Here is a 16091-nt window from a genome sequence, read left to right on the forward strand (position 1 = left end):
AGACCCTTCTTCTCTGTCTCTTCTCTTCGGCCTCGAGCTCCGGGGCCGGGAATAGCGGAGGGCCGGCCGAACTTTGGGGGGGCTCCAAATGCCCCGGGACCACAGTCACTGTGCCTGGCGACGTCGCACCATGGAGAGGCCCAGACGCGGTTCTGAGATTTGTCCCAGCTCCAGTCGCTCATGGGTACTTCACTTCAAGGATGAAATTCAGGTTCCGGTTCTAACTTACAAAATGAAAGCTTTTTTTTTTTTTTTATAATTCAGGTTAATTGACATATAACATTATGTTAGTTTCAGGGATACAGCATAACCCCCTACTGGTGAAAACAAATTGTTTTTCCTACTGATGAGGACTTGTACCATCTAGTACCGTATTATTACCTCCAGACCCCGCACTGTCCAGTACAGCCCTGTGGCTGCTTGAATTTATACCCAGAAGCTTGTGCCCAAAATGAATTCTTTGGTGCTATGGTGTCCGTGGCCCTTCACTCACTGGGGAGTGCCACAGGGATCCGTCTACACTAGGCGAATGGAAGTCCTCTTGGTAAAATCGAGCAGGTCTATGGCTTCTCAGTGCAGGGCTCCGGCTTGACCCGTCACACGGAAAAGCAAACGTCCTTCACCTGAGCCCCGTGGTTGGATGACTTACCAGACGTCAGTGGTGCCGGGTCAAACCAGCGGGACTAGAATTGTGGATTCCTGGGGCTTTTTATTCAGTGCATGCTCTGGTTATCACTGAAACGCAGGACAGCATTACAGTCATCAGGAACGGGTTTTCGTGCCCAACTAGAATCCACAGTCTGTGTCATGATTAATGGTCAGGACACTATCTGCCCGGGGTCCGCGATCTGACAAAGTGAGCACACAGGTAAATCAGGCGCCCGTGACACCAGGGAGTCAGCGATAACTCGGGTCAGTACTGATTTTCGGGCTTTCTTTCAACAAAGAACTCACACTGTGTGACAGGGAAATTCTCACTGCAGACAGTTACCCCTCATTTTCTTTAATTTGACTGATTTTCTGTGTCCTGCGGGTCTGTCCTCCATCACAGTGCAAAGCCAGTCTTCTGAGGCCAAAAATAAAGAGCATCTCTCAGGAGGGAAAAAATATATGAATTTCTTTCCGTGAATGCTCTTCTTTTTCTTACCTTCTCTGTGCCCCCCGCCTCACCCTGCCCTGCTTACTTATACTTGTTGAAGGCGCTCTGCTTCTTTTTGTTCTGTTATTCCGAAACTGAGCATCTCCAACACCCAAGCAGCCTTCAGACTTGGGAGTTCTTCTTGGCTTCCGTGTCGGGCATGGTGGCCGCTGGCCACGGGCAGAAGTGGGGCACCTGGATGGCAGCTGGTCCACATTGAGATGTGCCGTGATCGTAGGTACCCACCAGATGCCAAAGAATTCATGGGAAAAGAAAAGAGTAAAATAACAACACTCGTTGGGGCCCCTGGGTGGCTCAGTTGTTAAGTGTCTGCCTTCAGCTCAGGTCATGATCTCAGTGTCCTGGGATCAAGCCTGGCATCAGGGTTCCTGCTCAGAAGGGAGCCTGACTCTCCACACACACCCCTGCCCCGCCCCCAGTCTCTCTCAAATAAATAGTAAATAAATTTTTAAAAAGAAAATAAAAAACACTTGTATTGATTCCAGTTGAAAATACTATTTGGGATATATTGAGTTAAATAGTTCTGTCACCTGTTTCTTTTTTACTTTTTTGTGTGGCTACTAGCACATTTTAAAATTACCCCTCTTTCTAATGGACAGCGCTGCTTCAGACTGTGTCCTTTTGCCAGTGGTTTCAGAATCAAAGAGACAAAAATGCTGCAGAATTACTCTAAGAGAGTCCATTCCCGCTGGGTTTTATTGGTAATGCATTCCCAGTATCAAAAATTGATTTTCCAAATGAGTGTTTTTTTCCCACCACCCCGTGGCTGACTCTCTAAATAGCTGTGCTGTGGGTGCTAGAGGCTTCCCAGCTCCTCGGCGCCCCCAGTCTGGCTCTGTCTGGCTGCTGGTTGTGCCTGTTCACGACAGCCCCTCCTTCCACCGGGGCCACCAGCCCAGAATCCTGCAGCCTCCCACAGAGCGGCCCCTCCAGCCCTCCCCCTCCCCCTCATCCCGGTCCCGCCCCCTGCCTGGGTCCACCTCCCCTACCTCTCAGCAGCTCCCACTCAGTGGTGCCCAGTTAGACCCATCTTTCCGCTTGCAGACTCCATGCTTGCACTGTCCAAACGCTTGGATTTGGCACTTCTTCGGGGCCTACCGTTGAGGGCCAACGGGACCTCAGTTTACCCTCCCCTTCCTCCTGGTGACCTAGCGTGACTGCCCGAGGTAGTGGGTGCCCACACGCCGTACTCCCCCAGAACCTTGCCCACCACCACAATGAGGACGCAGTGAAGAGGAACTCAAGGAGGTCAAGGACAATGACTCCCACCGCGTCGACCAGCGGCCCGCCAGCACAGCAGCACACATTCTCCATCAACAGTGGAGGGAGGGCTGGACCAAGGATCAGAGGGAGGGTGAGCAGTGACTCGCAGGAGCCTGGGAATTACACCGTCTACACCTCAGTGTACACGCGGGCTGCCTGGCACACGGGGTGTGTGCTCAGTCAATGCGCATGGGGTGAACAAGCTAGGGCAGTGCTTCTCACCTCCTCTGCGCCCACGTCACCGGGGCTTGTGCTAGAATGCGGGTTCGGAGTCAGCCCTCCAGGGCCACGGATGGTGCGGCCACTGCTGTGGGTCCGGCAGCGAACCAGTGGGTGGCGTTGTTCCAGCAGCTGGGCCCTCAGCCCGGCTGGGCCTCTCGCCACTCCTGTGTCAGAGTGACCATGCCAGGTCTGCACCATCCCCCCCGGCCCCTCAATTGCAGAAGGTTCATAGCTGGCACCGCACAGAGATTTCGCCTTCCCGGGAGCCTGCAGAGCCCGCCGTCTCCCTTTGGGCCACAGTCCCCTGCAGTGTTTGGGTCTCCGCGGCCTTGACTTTCTCCAGGGCCTTCCTCCCACCGCCAGCCCCTCTCTTTCTAGCAGCTCATTCTTTCTTTTCATTGTCCTTCTGTTGTCACATCCCAGTCAGCTCCCTCCTCGGTGAAGCCTGCCCCCCACCATCCCTGTGAGCTTGGCCTCTGAAGTTGCCGGAGAACGGCATCCGTGCCCCAAAGGTGTGGGCTCCGAGGTCAGGAAAGAACCCTCCCGTGGAACGGGTGGGTCTCCTTCCTCCAGTGCCCCCGGCCCACCTCCTCAGTCTCAGGGCCGGGCCCTCCTGACACCGGCCCACGCTCGTGCTTCTCAGAAGTGTAGACCTTTCTAGCGCCTCCTGCTCCTGACTTCTGCACACATCTGCCCGTGCCTGCGCACGTGACAGCGCCTCTGTTAGGCCCCGGCTGCAGAAATAGGGCTAAGGCGTTCTGCCCTCCTGTGCAGAGAAGTGGTTCCTAGGGACACGCCACGACCAGGACACAGGCGAGCACTGTGGGGGCGGGGAGAGGGCCTCCGCCCAAACCAGGTCGGGGAGAATGTGAGGATGCCGGGGTGCTGTCCAAGCAGAGACAGCAGGGAAAGAGGAGCGGTGGCTCCGGAGAGGCCTGGCACGTGGGCACCAGAGACTGTTCTAGAAGCGGCATGGGAGCTCCCTGCTCCTTGGTCCTGACTCTTGCCCACTGGGCTCTGAGTTTCTGCCCTTTGATCCCAGTGCTCTCCTGCTCCAGCAGTTAGGCGGGAGGCAGGGGCGGGACTGGGCGGTGCAGGGAGAGACTTGGAGAGGCTGTTGGCAGGCAGGTGGGAGAAGAGGGCTGATGCTGGAGCCGCAGCCCCGGGAGGGAGAGGGGCTCGAAGCGCAGGAACGCAAATGCCTTTTCACCGACCCCAGCCCCCCATAACCCACCCGAAGCCCCAGAGTTTCTGCAGAAGGCTCAGCACAGGATTGTAGCTCGTATGATACTCTCCTCCCTCTCTCTTATTTTGCGTGAGCGGGGCTCCCCGCCCACCCACCCCATCCCCACCAGTGGGGCTGTGAGCATCCGAGCTGGGTACCCGGCACCCTGGCATGTGCAGAGCAGACCTTGGCCACCTCCTGTGCTCCAGACACTGGATCCTGGGAAAACAGATGAGCGGGACACACGTCCTCTCAGTGTAGACCAGGTGGACCAGCGAGATCACTTTGTTCCAGGGGGCGAGCATTTCATAGAGGAGGTACGAGAAAGAGACCATGCTTGGGAGAAAACGCCGGGACTTTGTGGCTGAGGCTGTGAGGAGAGGGGCAGGAACTGGGGGGCTCCCCACGAACCTCCGGAGCTGTTCGATGCCCGCTGAAGGCTTGAGACATTATAATTGCCTGGTTGATTATTCGTTTAAGCTGCAGAATCGCCAAAGACAAAAGCTTCTGAAATATGCCAGCAAGGGTCTCACCAAATTGGTTGGCTCCTTTCCAAATCTGACCCTGCCCAGGCTTGCGGGGGGTCGGGCCCAGGTGTTCAAGGGAAGCACTCAGGCTTTCTGCTATCTAAGAAGGATGCCCACAGGCACAGGGGACAAATTGGGCTCCAACCGCCATATGGCTTGGATTTCACGTTTTGACTGGCCTTGTGTAATCATTTTTACAAAGTCTAGTGCCTTGTTACAGATTGTAAATGAGAAGGTCACGAGGATTAGAGACCAGTTAAAAATGTTAGAAGACATATGCTGTGCATTTTACTAATGAATGGCCATATTCAAACATGTTCACTAATTAATGGCAATATTTGAACGGGCCCACTAATGAATGGCAATATTTGAAAGTGGTGTTGAATTTGATACTCTGTGACCAGTGCTCCATTTCGGGAAGGAGCCAAATGCTCCATAAGGTCTGGGAAATGCTGGTTTTACAGCAAAATTGAGCCAGCCTTGCAGGACGCGAAAGGGAATTTTCAGTCAGATGGAGAAATCTGCCCGCCAAGAGGTTTCTTTAGGTGACCGTGGACGGTGTGAACGTTGTCTGAGCTTGCGGCCACATCCTGCTTTAACCTTCGGGACCAGGGAGGCAGGAAGTGAAGGCCAGAGCAGGGAGGCCGCAGAGCGGGGTGAGGACCGGGACCAGAGGAAGGTTCTTTAAAATGGTTAAAGCAAAGAGAGGAAGCGGAGAGATTCGGGAGGACATCGCCCCACTGCGGCTGTTAGGGACGCCTGGCGAGCCGCTCGGAGGGCTGATTCTGCTCAGCGTGAAGGCCCGGGACGTGGCCCTGCCCACAGAGCCTGACGCTCGCTTGTCTCCCGTTTCCTTCTCTCTGGCCTGGACCTCCAGTCTGTTGGCCATCTGTGTCTAAAGCCACCAAGCTAAAATTCACTGAACATCCTTGGCCGGCAAGCAGGCCAACGTCAGACAGACGGAACAAGAGAGGACGGGCTCCGTGCACCCCGTCTCAGAGCCTGGGCCTGAGGAGCAGGAAATTGGCAGGTGGGACTGACCACAGGCCCCTCCTGACCCCCCTTCAGCCAAATGGACAAGACTCCAGAGTGACTCAGAGTTACTGAGCTGGCCAGCAGCCTGTCCCTGGGGTGGTGCCACGTGGTTCGAGAGGGTCCTAGCAAAACTGCTGCATTTATTTGAGATTCTTTCCATGACCATCGTCTGATGAAGGTCGTCAGTGGGAACACGGCGGGCTGGGGAGAACAGAGTGGGCCTTCGCACGCTCGCCGCTGGGCGGGGACCACCTGTCCCCTCTTCTACTGGGACAGGTGTGCAAATGCAGCCAAAATGTAGACCCCACGTACCCTTTGTCCCAGCGGTTTCACTTCTAGAACTTTATGCTACGGATTTCCTTCACGCGCAGAGTGACCTGCGGAGAAGGGCGTTCCCCGCGGCTTGGTTTCCAGCGGCAAAATACTGGGAAAGACCCACATGGCCAGGGGTGGGGGCGCCTGGTTGGACCCAGTGAAGCGCATCTGTCCGGGGGAATGCTGTGCGGCGGCTGGTCCGCGGGCAGGGCAGGCTGTGAGCGAGGAAGGGAGACACAAAGCACCAGGCAGGATGCCATTTCTTAGATGCCATTTATGTCTTAAAATACAATGCATAAAAAGTTTCCAGGAAGATACAAACAGATGACAGTGATTATCCCCCAGAAGCAATGCAGGGGACCAAGGAGGAAGGGGGACTTCTGTTTGACCCTTTACGTTCTGCACCTTCTAGCTTGTGCTGGGCGCGTGGGTTATCCGCTCAAAAAATACAGAAACTCCTTTTTAAAACCCCTGAGTATGTGAGTTATCACTATAAAGCTATTAAGGACAAGGCAAAATAAATGGCCAATAAGGATTTTTAGGTCATATATATATATATATAGAGAGAGAGAGAGAGAGAGACATTTTGAAGGAGGAAATAAGTTTGAAATCTTTGTCTATAGTTACATGTCAGACAGGTCACTGTCCAGGGCCACGCTTACCGTCTGGAGCATTAACTAGGGGGCCCTCTTGACTCGAGGTCCCTGTCGAAGGTCAGCTAGCAGACGTGGTCTCTTCATTGTGTGAGCTCACTGTCTCTGGCGGGGTCCCTGGTTCCAAGACAGATGGTAAAAAAATTTCACTAGATCGTACTCACCATGAACGTGTAAATTCAGGCACCATGTGCCGGAAGGTTGGGTACACACAGTGCCTGTTGAGATCGCGATAATGTCAGCAAAGGGAATTTTCAGAGTTCTGTTAAGAGCTCCCGGTGAATAAAAATGAAACCGAAGGAAGTAAGGGCCTTTCAGCGTAGCAACCCTAAAACAAAAATAATCTGGGGTATGGGAGGGGTCACTGTCACAGTATTCTGTGGGAATCTAGATGACACTGTTCAACCGTCCTCGATGGTTCATTTAGAATTTGAAAAATACAGTCATTTAAGTTTCTGCCTTCGGCTAGCTCATGACCCCAGGGTCCTGGGGTCCAGCCCTGCGTGGGGCTCCCCACCGCTCTCCCTGCCCCCACCCCCACCCCGTGGCTTGTGCTCTCTCTCTCTCTCACTCACTTTCTCTCTTTCTCAAATAAATAAATAAAATCTTAAAAAGGAAGGGAGGGAGGGAGGGAGGAGATAGAGACAAAGGAATTCAGCTACTGAGCTCGATTCATCTTCCTCAAAATTATTTCTGCTTAGCCATTTGGAGGTTGCATGTAAAAGATCGTCTTAGTCTGTTTACATTTAGAGCCTGGCATCGTTTCAGATGGCTTCCCACCATGAGATCCTGTGATTTTAAGATGCTGTGCACTTGAAAGGAAGTAACCTGACTTTCTTCTTCTCAAGATTGTGTTTTAGTGCATTACAGTCTAATACCACTTCCGTTGTGTTGCACTGTCTTGTCAGATCAGTTTTGCACGAATCAGCGGCTGGTCACCCATGGGGAGCCTGACTCTTTGGAAACTCTATTTTTAACACACTGAGGCTTGATCGTATATATCACTGCTGCCATCTTCTGGAAAGTCCTACACCTGGAAGAAAGCTATTTCATCTGCTCCCAAAGAAGGACGGATGTGTGCCTCGGGCTTTGATGTTTCCCCTGACTGTAGTCAGGGGTCCTGAAACACGATTTGATTCTCTCTCGTTCTTTTAATGCAGAACTTCAGAGCTATGGAAAGGAATGAACGGCACATAATAAAATGCCTTTCTAATAGATGCTGTCAGGACCAAAAACAGGCAGGAAGGAGCGTAGGCTTTCATGTACAGATCACTCAACTTGAAGGATCAAACCCTTATTTTGAGGGTCATCTCTTGTAGGTACCACCTGGCTCTCAGCTGTATTGATCAGCACACGCTGAATGTTCCGCATTGGAAGCTGTTCATTTAATTCCTTTTCGTGTTTCCAAAGAGAAAATATACACACATCTCCTTTTGAATGTCTCCATGATGGGCTTATGGGAAATCAAACTCAACCATCAATCAAATGACTTCTCCGCTGACAGGATATTGAACGATGAACATAACGGACAATCCGTACGGCTCCGTAGTAGTACAGGGTGGTCTAGGGGACTGACCATGAAGGTGCCCCTGCACATAGACAAGCAAAGTGAGGCCAGCTTCCCTCTCCATACAGCAGTTAGAAGGGTCGACAAGCCTGGTGTTGCCCAGGAGCTCCCAGTCTCATGCAGGATTTTCACATAACAACAGTTATCACCAGAGTAGTGGGAATCGCTTTAATTAACAAGGGGCTTCACTGTCACCTTACATTTCCATCAAATTTTATTGCCTATAAAGCATCGTAACTCTATGGGAAAACTATTCATTGCATTTACTATGTGTCTGAGACTGTGTGAAATACTCATTACCTTATTATTCTTTACCAAAAAATAAATAAAGGAAAGAGATATTAGGATCACTCGGGGTAATGAATAGAAGAAAAAGGCCTCTGTCTCCACGTCTGTCTGACTTCAGAAGGTTTACTATGAAATATCAAAGTGTATCTGATTTCTAAAACTATAAATACGTACTGTGTGATTTCGTGTATTACAAGGTGTGATTTTCAGATGTGGTCCAGGTCTAAGATTTCATCCATCCTTAAGGTGAATAGTCAACTCATATTAATTGCAAGGCAAAAAATATGACTTGAATGGTAAAAATGGTTTCGCTATTGCTTCTTAGAAAAAAAGTTTGTCTTACTGAACTTCCCACTTAGTAAATAGTTGTTTTGAAGTTGTATGCCTCGTTGTAGGCACTTGGGATGAGCTAGTTCCTACAGTTAGGTGAACTGTAGGAACTCCCAGGCAGTTAATCCAAGAGAAAAATGAATCGGATTAGCACATTCATTGTCAAGTAAAGGGACACAGTCCCGCTGGTGGAAGTGATAACCTTGTTCCTGGTATTTACTTCTTTTTTTTTTAATTTAATTTAATTTATATTCAGTTAATTAACATATAGTGTATTATTAATTTCAGAGGTAGAGTTCAGGGATTCATCACTGGTGTTGACTTTTTTTTTTTTTTTTTGAGTTGTCAACTTTTTTTTAAACTTTATTTTATTTTTTCAGTGTTCCAAGATTCATTGTTTATGCACACCACCCAGTGCTCCATGCAATATGTGCCCTCCTTAATGCCCACCACCAGGCTCTTTTAACCCCTGACCCTCCTCCCCTACAAAACCCTCAGTTTGTTTCTCAGAGTTCACAGTCTCTCATGGTGCACCTCCCCCTCCAATTTCCCCCAGCTCACTTCTCTCCTGCACCCAATGTCCTCCGTGTTATTCCTTATGCTCCACAAATAAGTGAAACCATATGATAATTGACTCTCTCTGCTTGACTTATTTCACTCAGCATCATCTCTTCCAGTCCCGTCCATGTTGATATAAAAGTTGGTTATTCATCCTTTCTGATGGAGGCATACTCCATAGTGTATATGCACCTTATCTTCTTTTTCCATTTATCTGTTGAAGGATAGCTTGGCTCTTTCCACAGTTTCCACCAATGTGGCCATTGCTGCTATGAACATTGGGATACAGATGACCCTTCTTTTCACTATGTCTATTTCTTTGGGGTTAATACCCAGTAGTGCAATTGCCAGGTCATAGAGTAGCTCTATTTTTAATTTTTTGAGAAATCTCCATACTGTTTTCCAAAGTGGCTACACAAACTTGGATTCCCACCAACAGTGTTAAGAGGATTCCCCTTTCTCCACATCCTCTCCAACACACGTTATTTACTGTCCTGTTCATTTTGGCCATTCTATGGGGCACCTGGGTGGCTTGGTGGGTTAAGCCTCTGCCTTCAGCTTAGGTCATGATCCCAGGGTCCTAGGATCAAGCCCCACATCAGGCTCTCTGCTCCGAGGGGAGACTGCTTCCTCCTCTCTCCCTCTGCCTGCCTCTCTGCCTACCTGTGACCTCTGTCTGTCAAATAAATAAATAAAATCTTTTAAAAAAAATTTTGGCCATTCTAATTGGTGTAAGGTGGTATCTCAATGTGGTTTTGATTTGAAATTCCCTGATGGCTCATGATGATGAACATTTTCTCATGGTTCTATTAACCATTTGTATGTCTTCTTTGGAGAAGTGTCTGTTCATGTCTTCTGCCCATTTTTTGATGTGATTATCTATTTTTTTAGTGTTGAGTTTGAGGAGTTCTTTATAGATCTTGGATATCAGCCCTTTGTCTGTGGTGTCATTTGCAAATATCTTCTCCCATTCTGTGGGTTGCCTCTTTGTTTTGTTGACTGTTTCCTTTACTGTGTTGACTTCTAAGAGCAGATATCTTGTGGTACTTGGGATGGAAGACACACACAAAAAGAGACTCAAACTACCATTTTGCAAATAACATAGAAAATGCAAGTACTTGTTTTTTTATATCAGTCCATTTGCAAAAGAATTAAATGACCTAGTAAAATTTTTTCTATAGCAGCTGAGCTATGTCAGCCAGCCAAAAGAGAGGCAGAACCAGTGGGAGGTGGATGTAGATATAAAAATATGCTCAGCTGTCCCCATAGATCCATAGATACATGAATAAATCTACCTATATATCAGCATATCCATATATCTGGCCCTAACTTCACAAGCAGGTCTTCAAGAAGGGGAGGCTGACAAGCTGGAAGCTGTTGTCCCCAGACAGACCCTCTCCTTCTGGGGAAAACCTCAGTTCTGCTCTTAAAACCTTTCAGCAGATTGAATCGGGCACACCCAGATTATCTGAATCATCTCTCCTCCTTAAAGCAAAAAGAGTACAGATGTTATAGTCCTACAAAATACCTTCACAGAAACACCCAGATTAGCGCTTGATCGAATAACTGGGAATTGCGGTCTAGCCAAGTTGACATGGAAAATCAACGTCTAGGAGCTAAGAAATAGAGTCCACATATATTGCTTTCTCATCAAAACTAATAAGGGATAGAGTTTAGAGAGCCAACATTATAAGTGTGTATTATGTTTATAATTTTTAAAAGCCTCTTTTGGAAAGATTTTATTTATTTATTTATTTATTTATTTATTTGAGAAAGAGAGAGAGCACAAGCCGGGGTTGGGGGTTGGGGGTAGAGGGAGAAACGGACTCCCCACTGAGCAGGGAATCCAACACGGGGCTGGATCCCAGGACCCTCAGATCATAACCTGAAATGAAGGCGGATGCTTAATTGACTGAACCATCCAGGTGCCCCTTAAAAGTCTTTAATTTTTTTTTTTTAACTACAGAAATTGGTGGCATTTATCAAATCTATCTCAAGAGAAAATAACCTGGGAAAAGTACACTGCATAACTGTTTGGTAATCCCTTGCATTCAGTTAGTATTTACTTGTAAGATATCTTTAGCAAATGTGAGACCACAGTTAGTTCATAGCAAGTCCCAGGTAAATTTCAGTCTTTTGCGTTATTAGTTAGAACAAGATCCACGTGCCGGGGGGGCAGGCAATGTCAGCACACTGAGTGTGAAAATGTGGGAGCCGGATCTGTCTTCTCAAGCTCTTTCTCTAGAATTATCTGTGCCCTTGGCAGTCTTTGAAAACTGGCCCAAAACGTTACCTCAAGGAGTTTTGTGTATGTCTAAGCCAGAGTTCCCCAACCTTCCTCTGTCTGCCCTGCCCCGGCGAGTGAGTGTTTCCTGGTGTTCCTAAGCCAAAGGAAATGTAGTTTTGTATACCAAATACTTAAGTCCAAACAGTTTTGTTTATTGAATACTTAAGTCCAAGTACCGTAAATAAGAATTAATGTCTTAGCAACACAATAGTCATTTGAAAAGATAGTTGACATAAATTGAATAGAAAAAATATTTTTATTTCATTCTTAAATAACTACATCTCCTGCTGCACACAGATGCTCCCATGTTTTCCTATCACAGTAACCAAAAACCCAGCTCTGCAAAGATAGGTCATCAGAAGGGCAACACAATCCATGGTAACACCATGAACCGCCTTGAGTGAGTCATTCACAGTGTCCAACAGGTAGTGTCAACCGTGTCTTCCTCAGAACTTTAAAATGTCATGAGCTTCTCGTGGCACCCCGGAGTGCCTTGGCGCACAGTTTGGGAACTGAAGAGCCTAAGCATTTGTACAAGCACCTGGTTGAATTCTGAATAACATTATTAAAAACCTGCACATTTCCAGGGCACCTGGGTGGCTCAGTTGGTGAAGCATCCGACACTTGATTTCGGCTCAGGTCATGATCTCTGGGTCGTGAGATCGAGCCCTGCTGGGGGCTCACGCACTGGACAAGGACCCTGCTTCAATTCTTTCTCTCTCTCCCTCTCCTTCTCTCTCTCTCCCCCACTCTAAAAACAAAACAAAACAAACCTGAACATTTTCCAAGATCAGACCTTCTAGATATTTCCCCATTTTGTTTGTGAAAGATGCAAATTGTTTAACCAGGAAGCCCACAGCATGACAGCCCCACATCGAAGTCAGACTGTCGGAATGGAAGCCGATGAGCAAGTACACGCATGTGAAATCACCACCAGACGATTCGCCCAGCCTCCGCGTGCCTCTTGCCATGCTGCCGCGGGGAGGCCTTCCGTCTTCGTGCGCTCTTCCTTTTCTGTTACGTTTTTAGTCCATTCCTCGCAGTCCCAGCGTGAAAGGGATTTAATGTCTTTGTGTCAGGAAAGGCCTATTTATTCTGACAAACTGATCAACCTCCAGGGTGTTCCTCTACCATGAAACTGATTTTATATCTCATCCACTAGCTAATAAGATGTGAAGCGCTTTCCCTGTCACGCCGAGAGATCAGACTTGCTTCTGAGGAAGGCGCTAGGCTGAAGTCACCCAGTGAGCGCCTCTCCGCGACTGAACCGTCCAGGCTGCGTGTCTCCGAACACAGCGCGTGACAGCTGAGCGATGGCTCTGGGGCAAACGCAAAGATGAGCGGACACATTAATTTTTTTTAAAAAATTATTTTTCATCTTAAGAGGAAGCCCTAAGACCCACTTCATTCGCTGTTCACTGGATTAGCTTTTGGCTCAGGGAAAATAAAAAGTGCCAGAAATTAAAACCCGGTGGCGTTGGCGTTGCGTAAAGACAACCTGAGGCACGCCCATCTCCCACCAACCTGAATCTTTAAATAAAGTGTAAATCCCACAAAATGGGGGCCAGTCTCTTTGCTATGAGAAGAAATAAGACTACAGCCCTCTGAAAATAACGACTACTTCGACGGTAGATGGCCTCCTACCTACAGAGGCCTTTCCCGTATCCAACACCTGCCTGTCTTGTTCAGTCTGTCAGAGAGTAAGGCGATTTTCAGACGAGCTGTTGAAACAAGAAACTGGACATGGGGAAGGAGGGAGGCCCGCTTCTGGGGTGAAGGCAGCATGAAGGAAACCCACTTGGGACGGGCTGTTCTCTCGGAGGCGAGGAAGGGCAGGGATGTGTTGGGGGATAGAGCTGGACTTTTCTGGGCCCTGTTTGTCTGGGGTTGTATTTATCAGTTCCAAACAGTCTTATCTGAACAAAACTGCACTAACTTCCTGGCTCGTGCTGGAGAATATTCATTTGAGAACCTCAAGCCTCTGCAACTTTTTTGCGTCTTCCGGATTCTCGCTCCCATTACTCTATCCATTCCCGATGGCTGTGTTAAAAAAAACACCCCCAAACGTAGTCATTTTAAACAACAACAGTCTTGTTCTTGTTTTGCTCTATTTTCTTTTTTCCCAACAAGGCTGTAATTGTGGCAAGTGCCTGTAAAGCCGGGTTTATCTCTGTTCCACCTGGGGCCGTCCGGGGCAACTCATCAGGGGCTGGAAGGGCCCCTGGAAATATGGCTCTGACGCTGGGCTGCCGTGTTGGTGCCGGCTGCCTGCTGGTGGCTCAGCCAGGCCTCGTGGCCCGCGGCTCAGGTTCCTGTACACCAGCCCCTCAGGAGCCACTGGCCAGAACGGAAGCTGCCCGTTTCCTCAGGCCTGGGCCCGGTCGCGGCCTACGGTCGCCTCCACCACGGGCTGTTGGCCAGGTAGTGAACACGTCCATATTTAAGCAGAAGGGACCTAGAACCCGCTTTCCTGAGGGGTGTCAGAGGGCAGGGACAGAATGATGACTTCAATCCCCTGTGTCCGCTGAAGGGCACACAACCCTAGCCACACCCTCTGGAGCATGGCTGGTAGCGACAGAGTCAGCCTAGAGGGGCCTCCAGGTTCCCGACGGTGAGAGGAGAGCTTCCTTTCCCAGCAGTCCCTTTTGAGCTTTCTTCCCTGAAGATGGAGAGGGAGAGCAGTGAGTTGCTCCCCAGGTCTCTCCCATTCTGTGGTGTGTCAAGTTTGTCAGGGTATCATCCCCAGCTGAGCAGACCCACTCCAGGCCATGAAGCGGCTACCCCTGGCCACCATGACAAAGTACTGGACTGGGGGGCTCCAACAACAATTATTTTCTCACAGTCCCACAAGCTAAAAGCCAAGAAGCGAGGTGTCAGCAGGGCTGGTTTCCCCTGAGGTCTCCCTCCTGACTTGCAGATGGCCGCCTTCTCGCTGTGTCCCCACATGGTCATCTCTCAGTCCATCTCCTCTCATAAAGACACTGGCCACGTAGGATCAGGGCCGACTCTCATGACTTCATTTTAGCGTACTTACCTCATCAAAGACCCTGTTTCCAAATGCACTCCCATCCTGAGGTACAGGGGGTCAAGACTTCACCATATGAATGCGCAGGGGACACAATTGATTTCTGCTTCCTGTAATAGGCTTTCCGTGAAAAACTAAGTCTATTAACATGAACTTATAAATCCTCTGTGTGTGTAAACAGATCTAGGATGTGAAATCCTTGAATAACATGGTTTTGCTCATATCTTAACACCAGCAGCACTCTACTACGGTCGCTCCCGCCAGACTGGAAACATCAGAAAGATAGGAAATATGACTCAGCCATGTTTGGGACCCTGCTGTAGGCTTGGAACATTATTTAGTAAAGAGTGAACAATGTCATTGAAATATAACTTCGTTTCTTTTTGCAAAAATCCTTTGCCGCAGAAAACATCACACAAGTCAGAGGAATGGCTGTAGTGAGCTTGGAGAAGGAAAACATGTGAGGGCGGGGAGCCGCCGACAGACCCATCCTTGACATGTGTGTGTTCTTCCGCAGTTCGTCTTCTGCCGGGACTGTAAGGAGGCGTACCATGAAGGTGAATGCGGCACCCTCTTTGAAGCCTCAGGAGCAGTTCCTCAGGTAGGGTGCCCCCTCCTTCCACAAAACAGGGCTCGGGATGTGGGTGCGAGACAAGAGCTGTTTCCTGAAGGTCAAAGGGTTCCAATCTAAAAAACGAAAAAATCAAAAACAAAACAAACAACAACAACAAAATTGGCCTTGTAGCCTACAGCCCCAGGGAATGGGGCACTGGCTGTCCTACCCCCACAATCCTCCCAGAATGAGCTCCTCAGGGTAGGGCTGTAGATGACCCCTGGGTTATGCTTGTGCTTTCCCCAGGGGTATATGTATGGAATACGGAAAAGGAACATAGCATGAGCAGAGGAGTCTTTAGAGGAGAGAGAAAACAATGTAACAATTTCTGAATCAGGTCAATCAATTTTAATCCCACATCTATAGTTTTTTTCAAAAGTGCCTTGTGTAAAATCATTGGTGAAACTTCCTCCATGAATGATGAGCATAGACGTATTACGTGATACGAGGATATTACTGTTCTTTAGCAATATCATCAAGTATGCTAAATTGTATTCCAGTCTTGATTAGGTAAAGAGCTGTTTACTGAACCTTACTCTCCAATGTACTACATCAGGCTTAGGGAAATGCAAATACACTTTCTTCTATTTATTAATTATGATCCACCAAACCTTAGAGGAAAGGAGTAAAAATTTCAGCACAGTTGATGAATTTGCTCATTATTTTTCCACTGATAGAGATGTTAACGAGGTTTTAAATATCCAGTCTGCCCAGATAAATCTTTTAGTTAACTTTATTGACAGGAGCCTCATAAATAGACATAGAAACTTCAGAACATTTTAATTTTACAGTAGAGAATTTAATATATCTGAATGTTCTAAAAGCAGAGCATAAAGAAGTATATCTTTTTAAGATACTCTGTGGATTTACTTACTAATATTAACATAACCAAATAAACATAACTAGTGAATTCAGGTCTCATCAGCTTCTAAGATGTTGGCCATGAGCATATTGGGAGACGGATCTGAATCGCCATTTCTGCAACAGAGGCAGCAAATGCTCTTTCTGGTGATTTTATTTTATC

The 16091-nt window shown here is 48.4% G+C and overlaps 1 protein-coding gene across 3 annotated transcripts in view; it reads left to right on the plus strand.

The window, feature by feature from the left end:
- The window catches only part of PRKN (parkin RBR E3 ubiquitin protein ligase), an 813183-nt gene extending 797889 nt beyond the window's left edge, over positions 1-15294 (plus strand). The window contains exon 8 of one of the 3 annotated variants that reach the window (XM_082731173.1): positions 14972-15294. In XM_082731173.1, the coding sequence (XP_082587299.1) occupies positions 14972-15145 (174 nt within the window). In that variant the 3' untranslated portion in view covers positions 15146-15294. The remainder of the gene's footprint in view (positions 1-14971) is intronic. The other 2 variants (XM_082731172.1, XM_082731171.1) reach the window with 2 other exon arrangements.
- The last annotated feature ends 797 nt before the right edge of the window (positions 15295-16091 follow it).

The sequence above is a fragment of the Mustela nivalis genome (genome assembly GCF_964662115.1).
Source record: "Mustela nivalis genome assembly, chromosome: 5".
NCBI classification, from domain to species: domain Eukaryota; kingdom Metazoa; phylum Chordata; class Mammalia; order Carnivora; family Mustelidae; genus Mustela; species Mustela nivalis.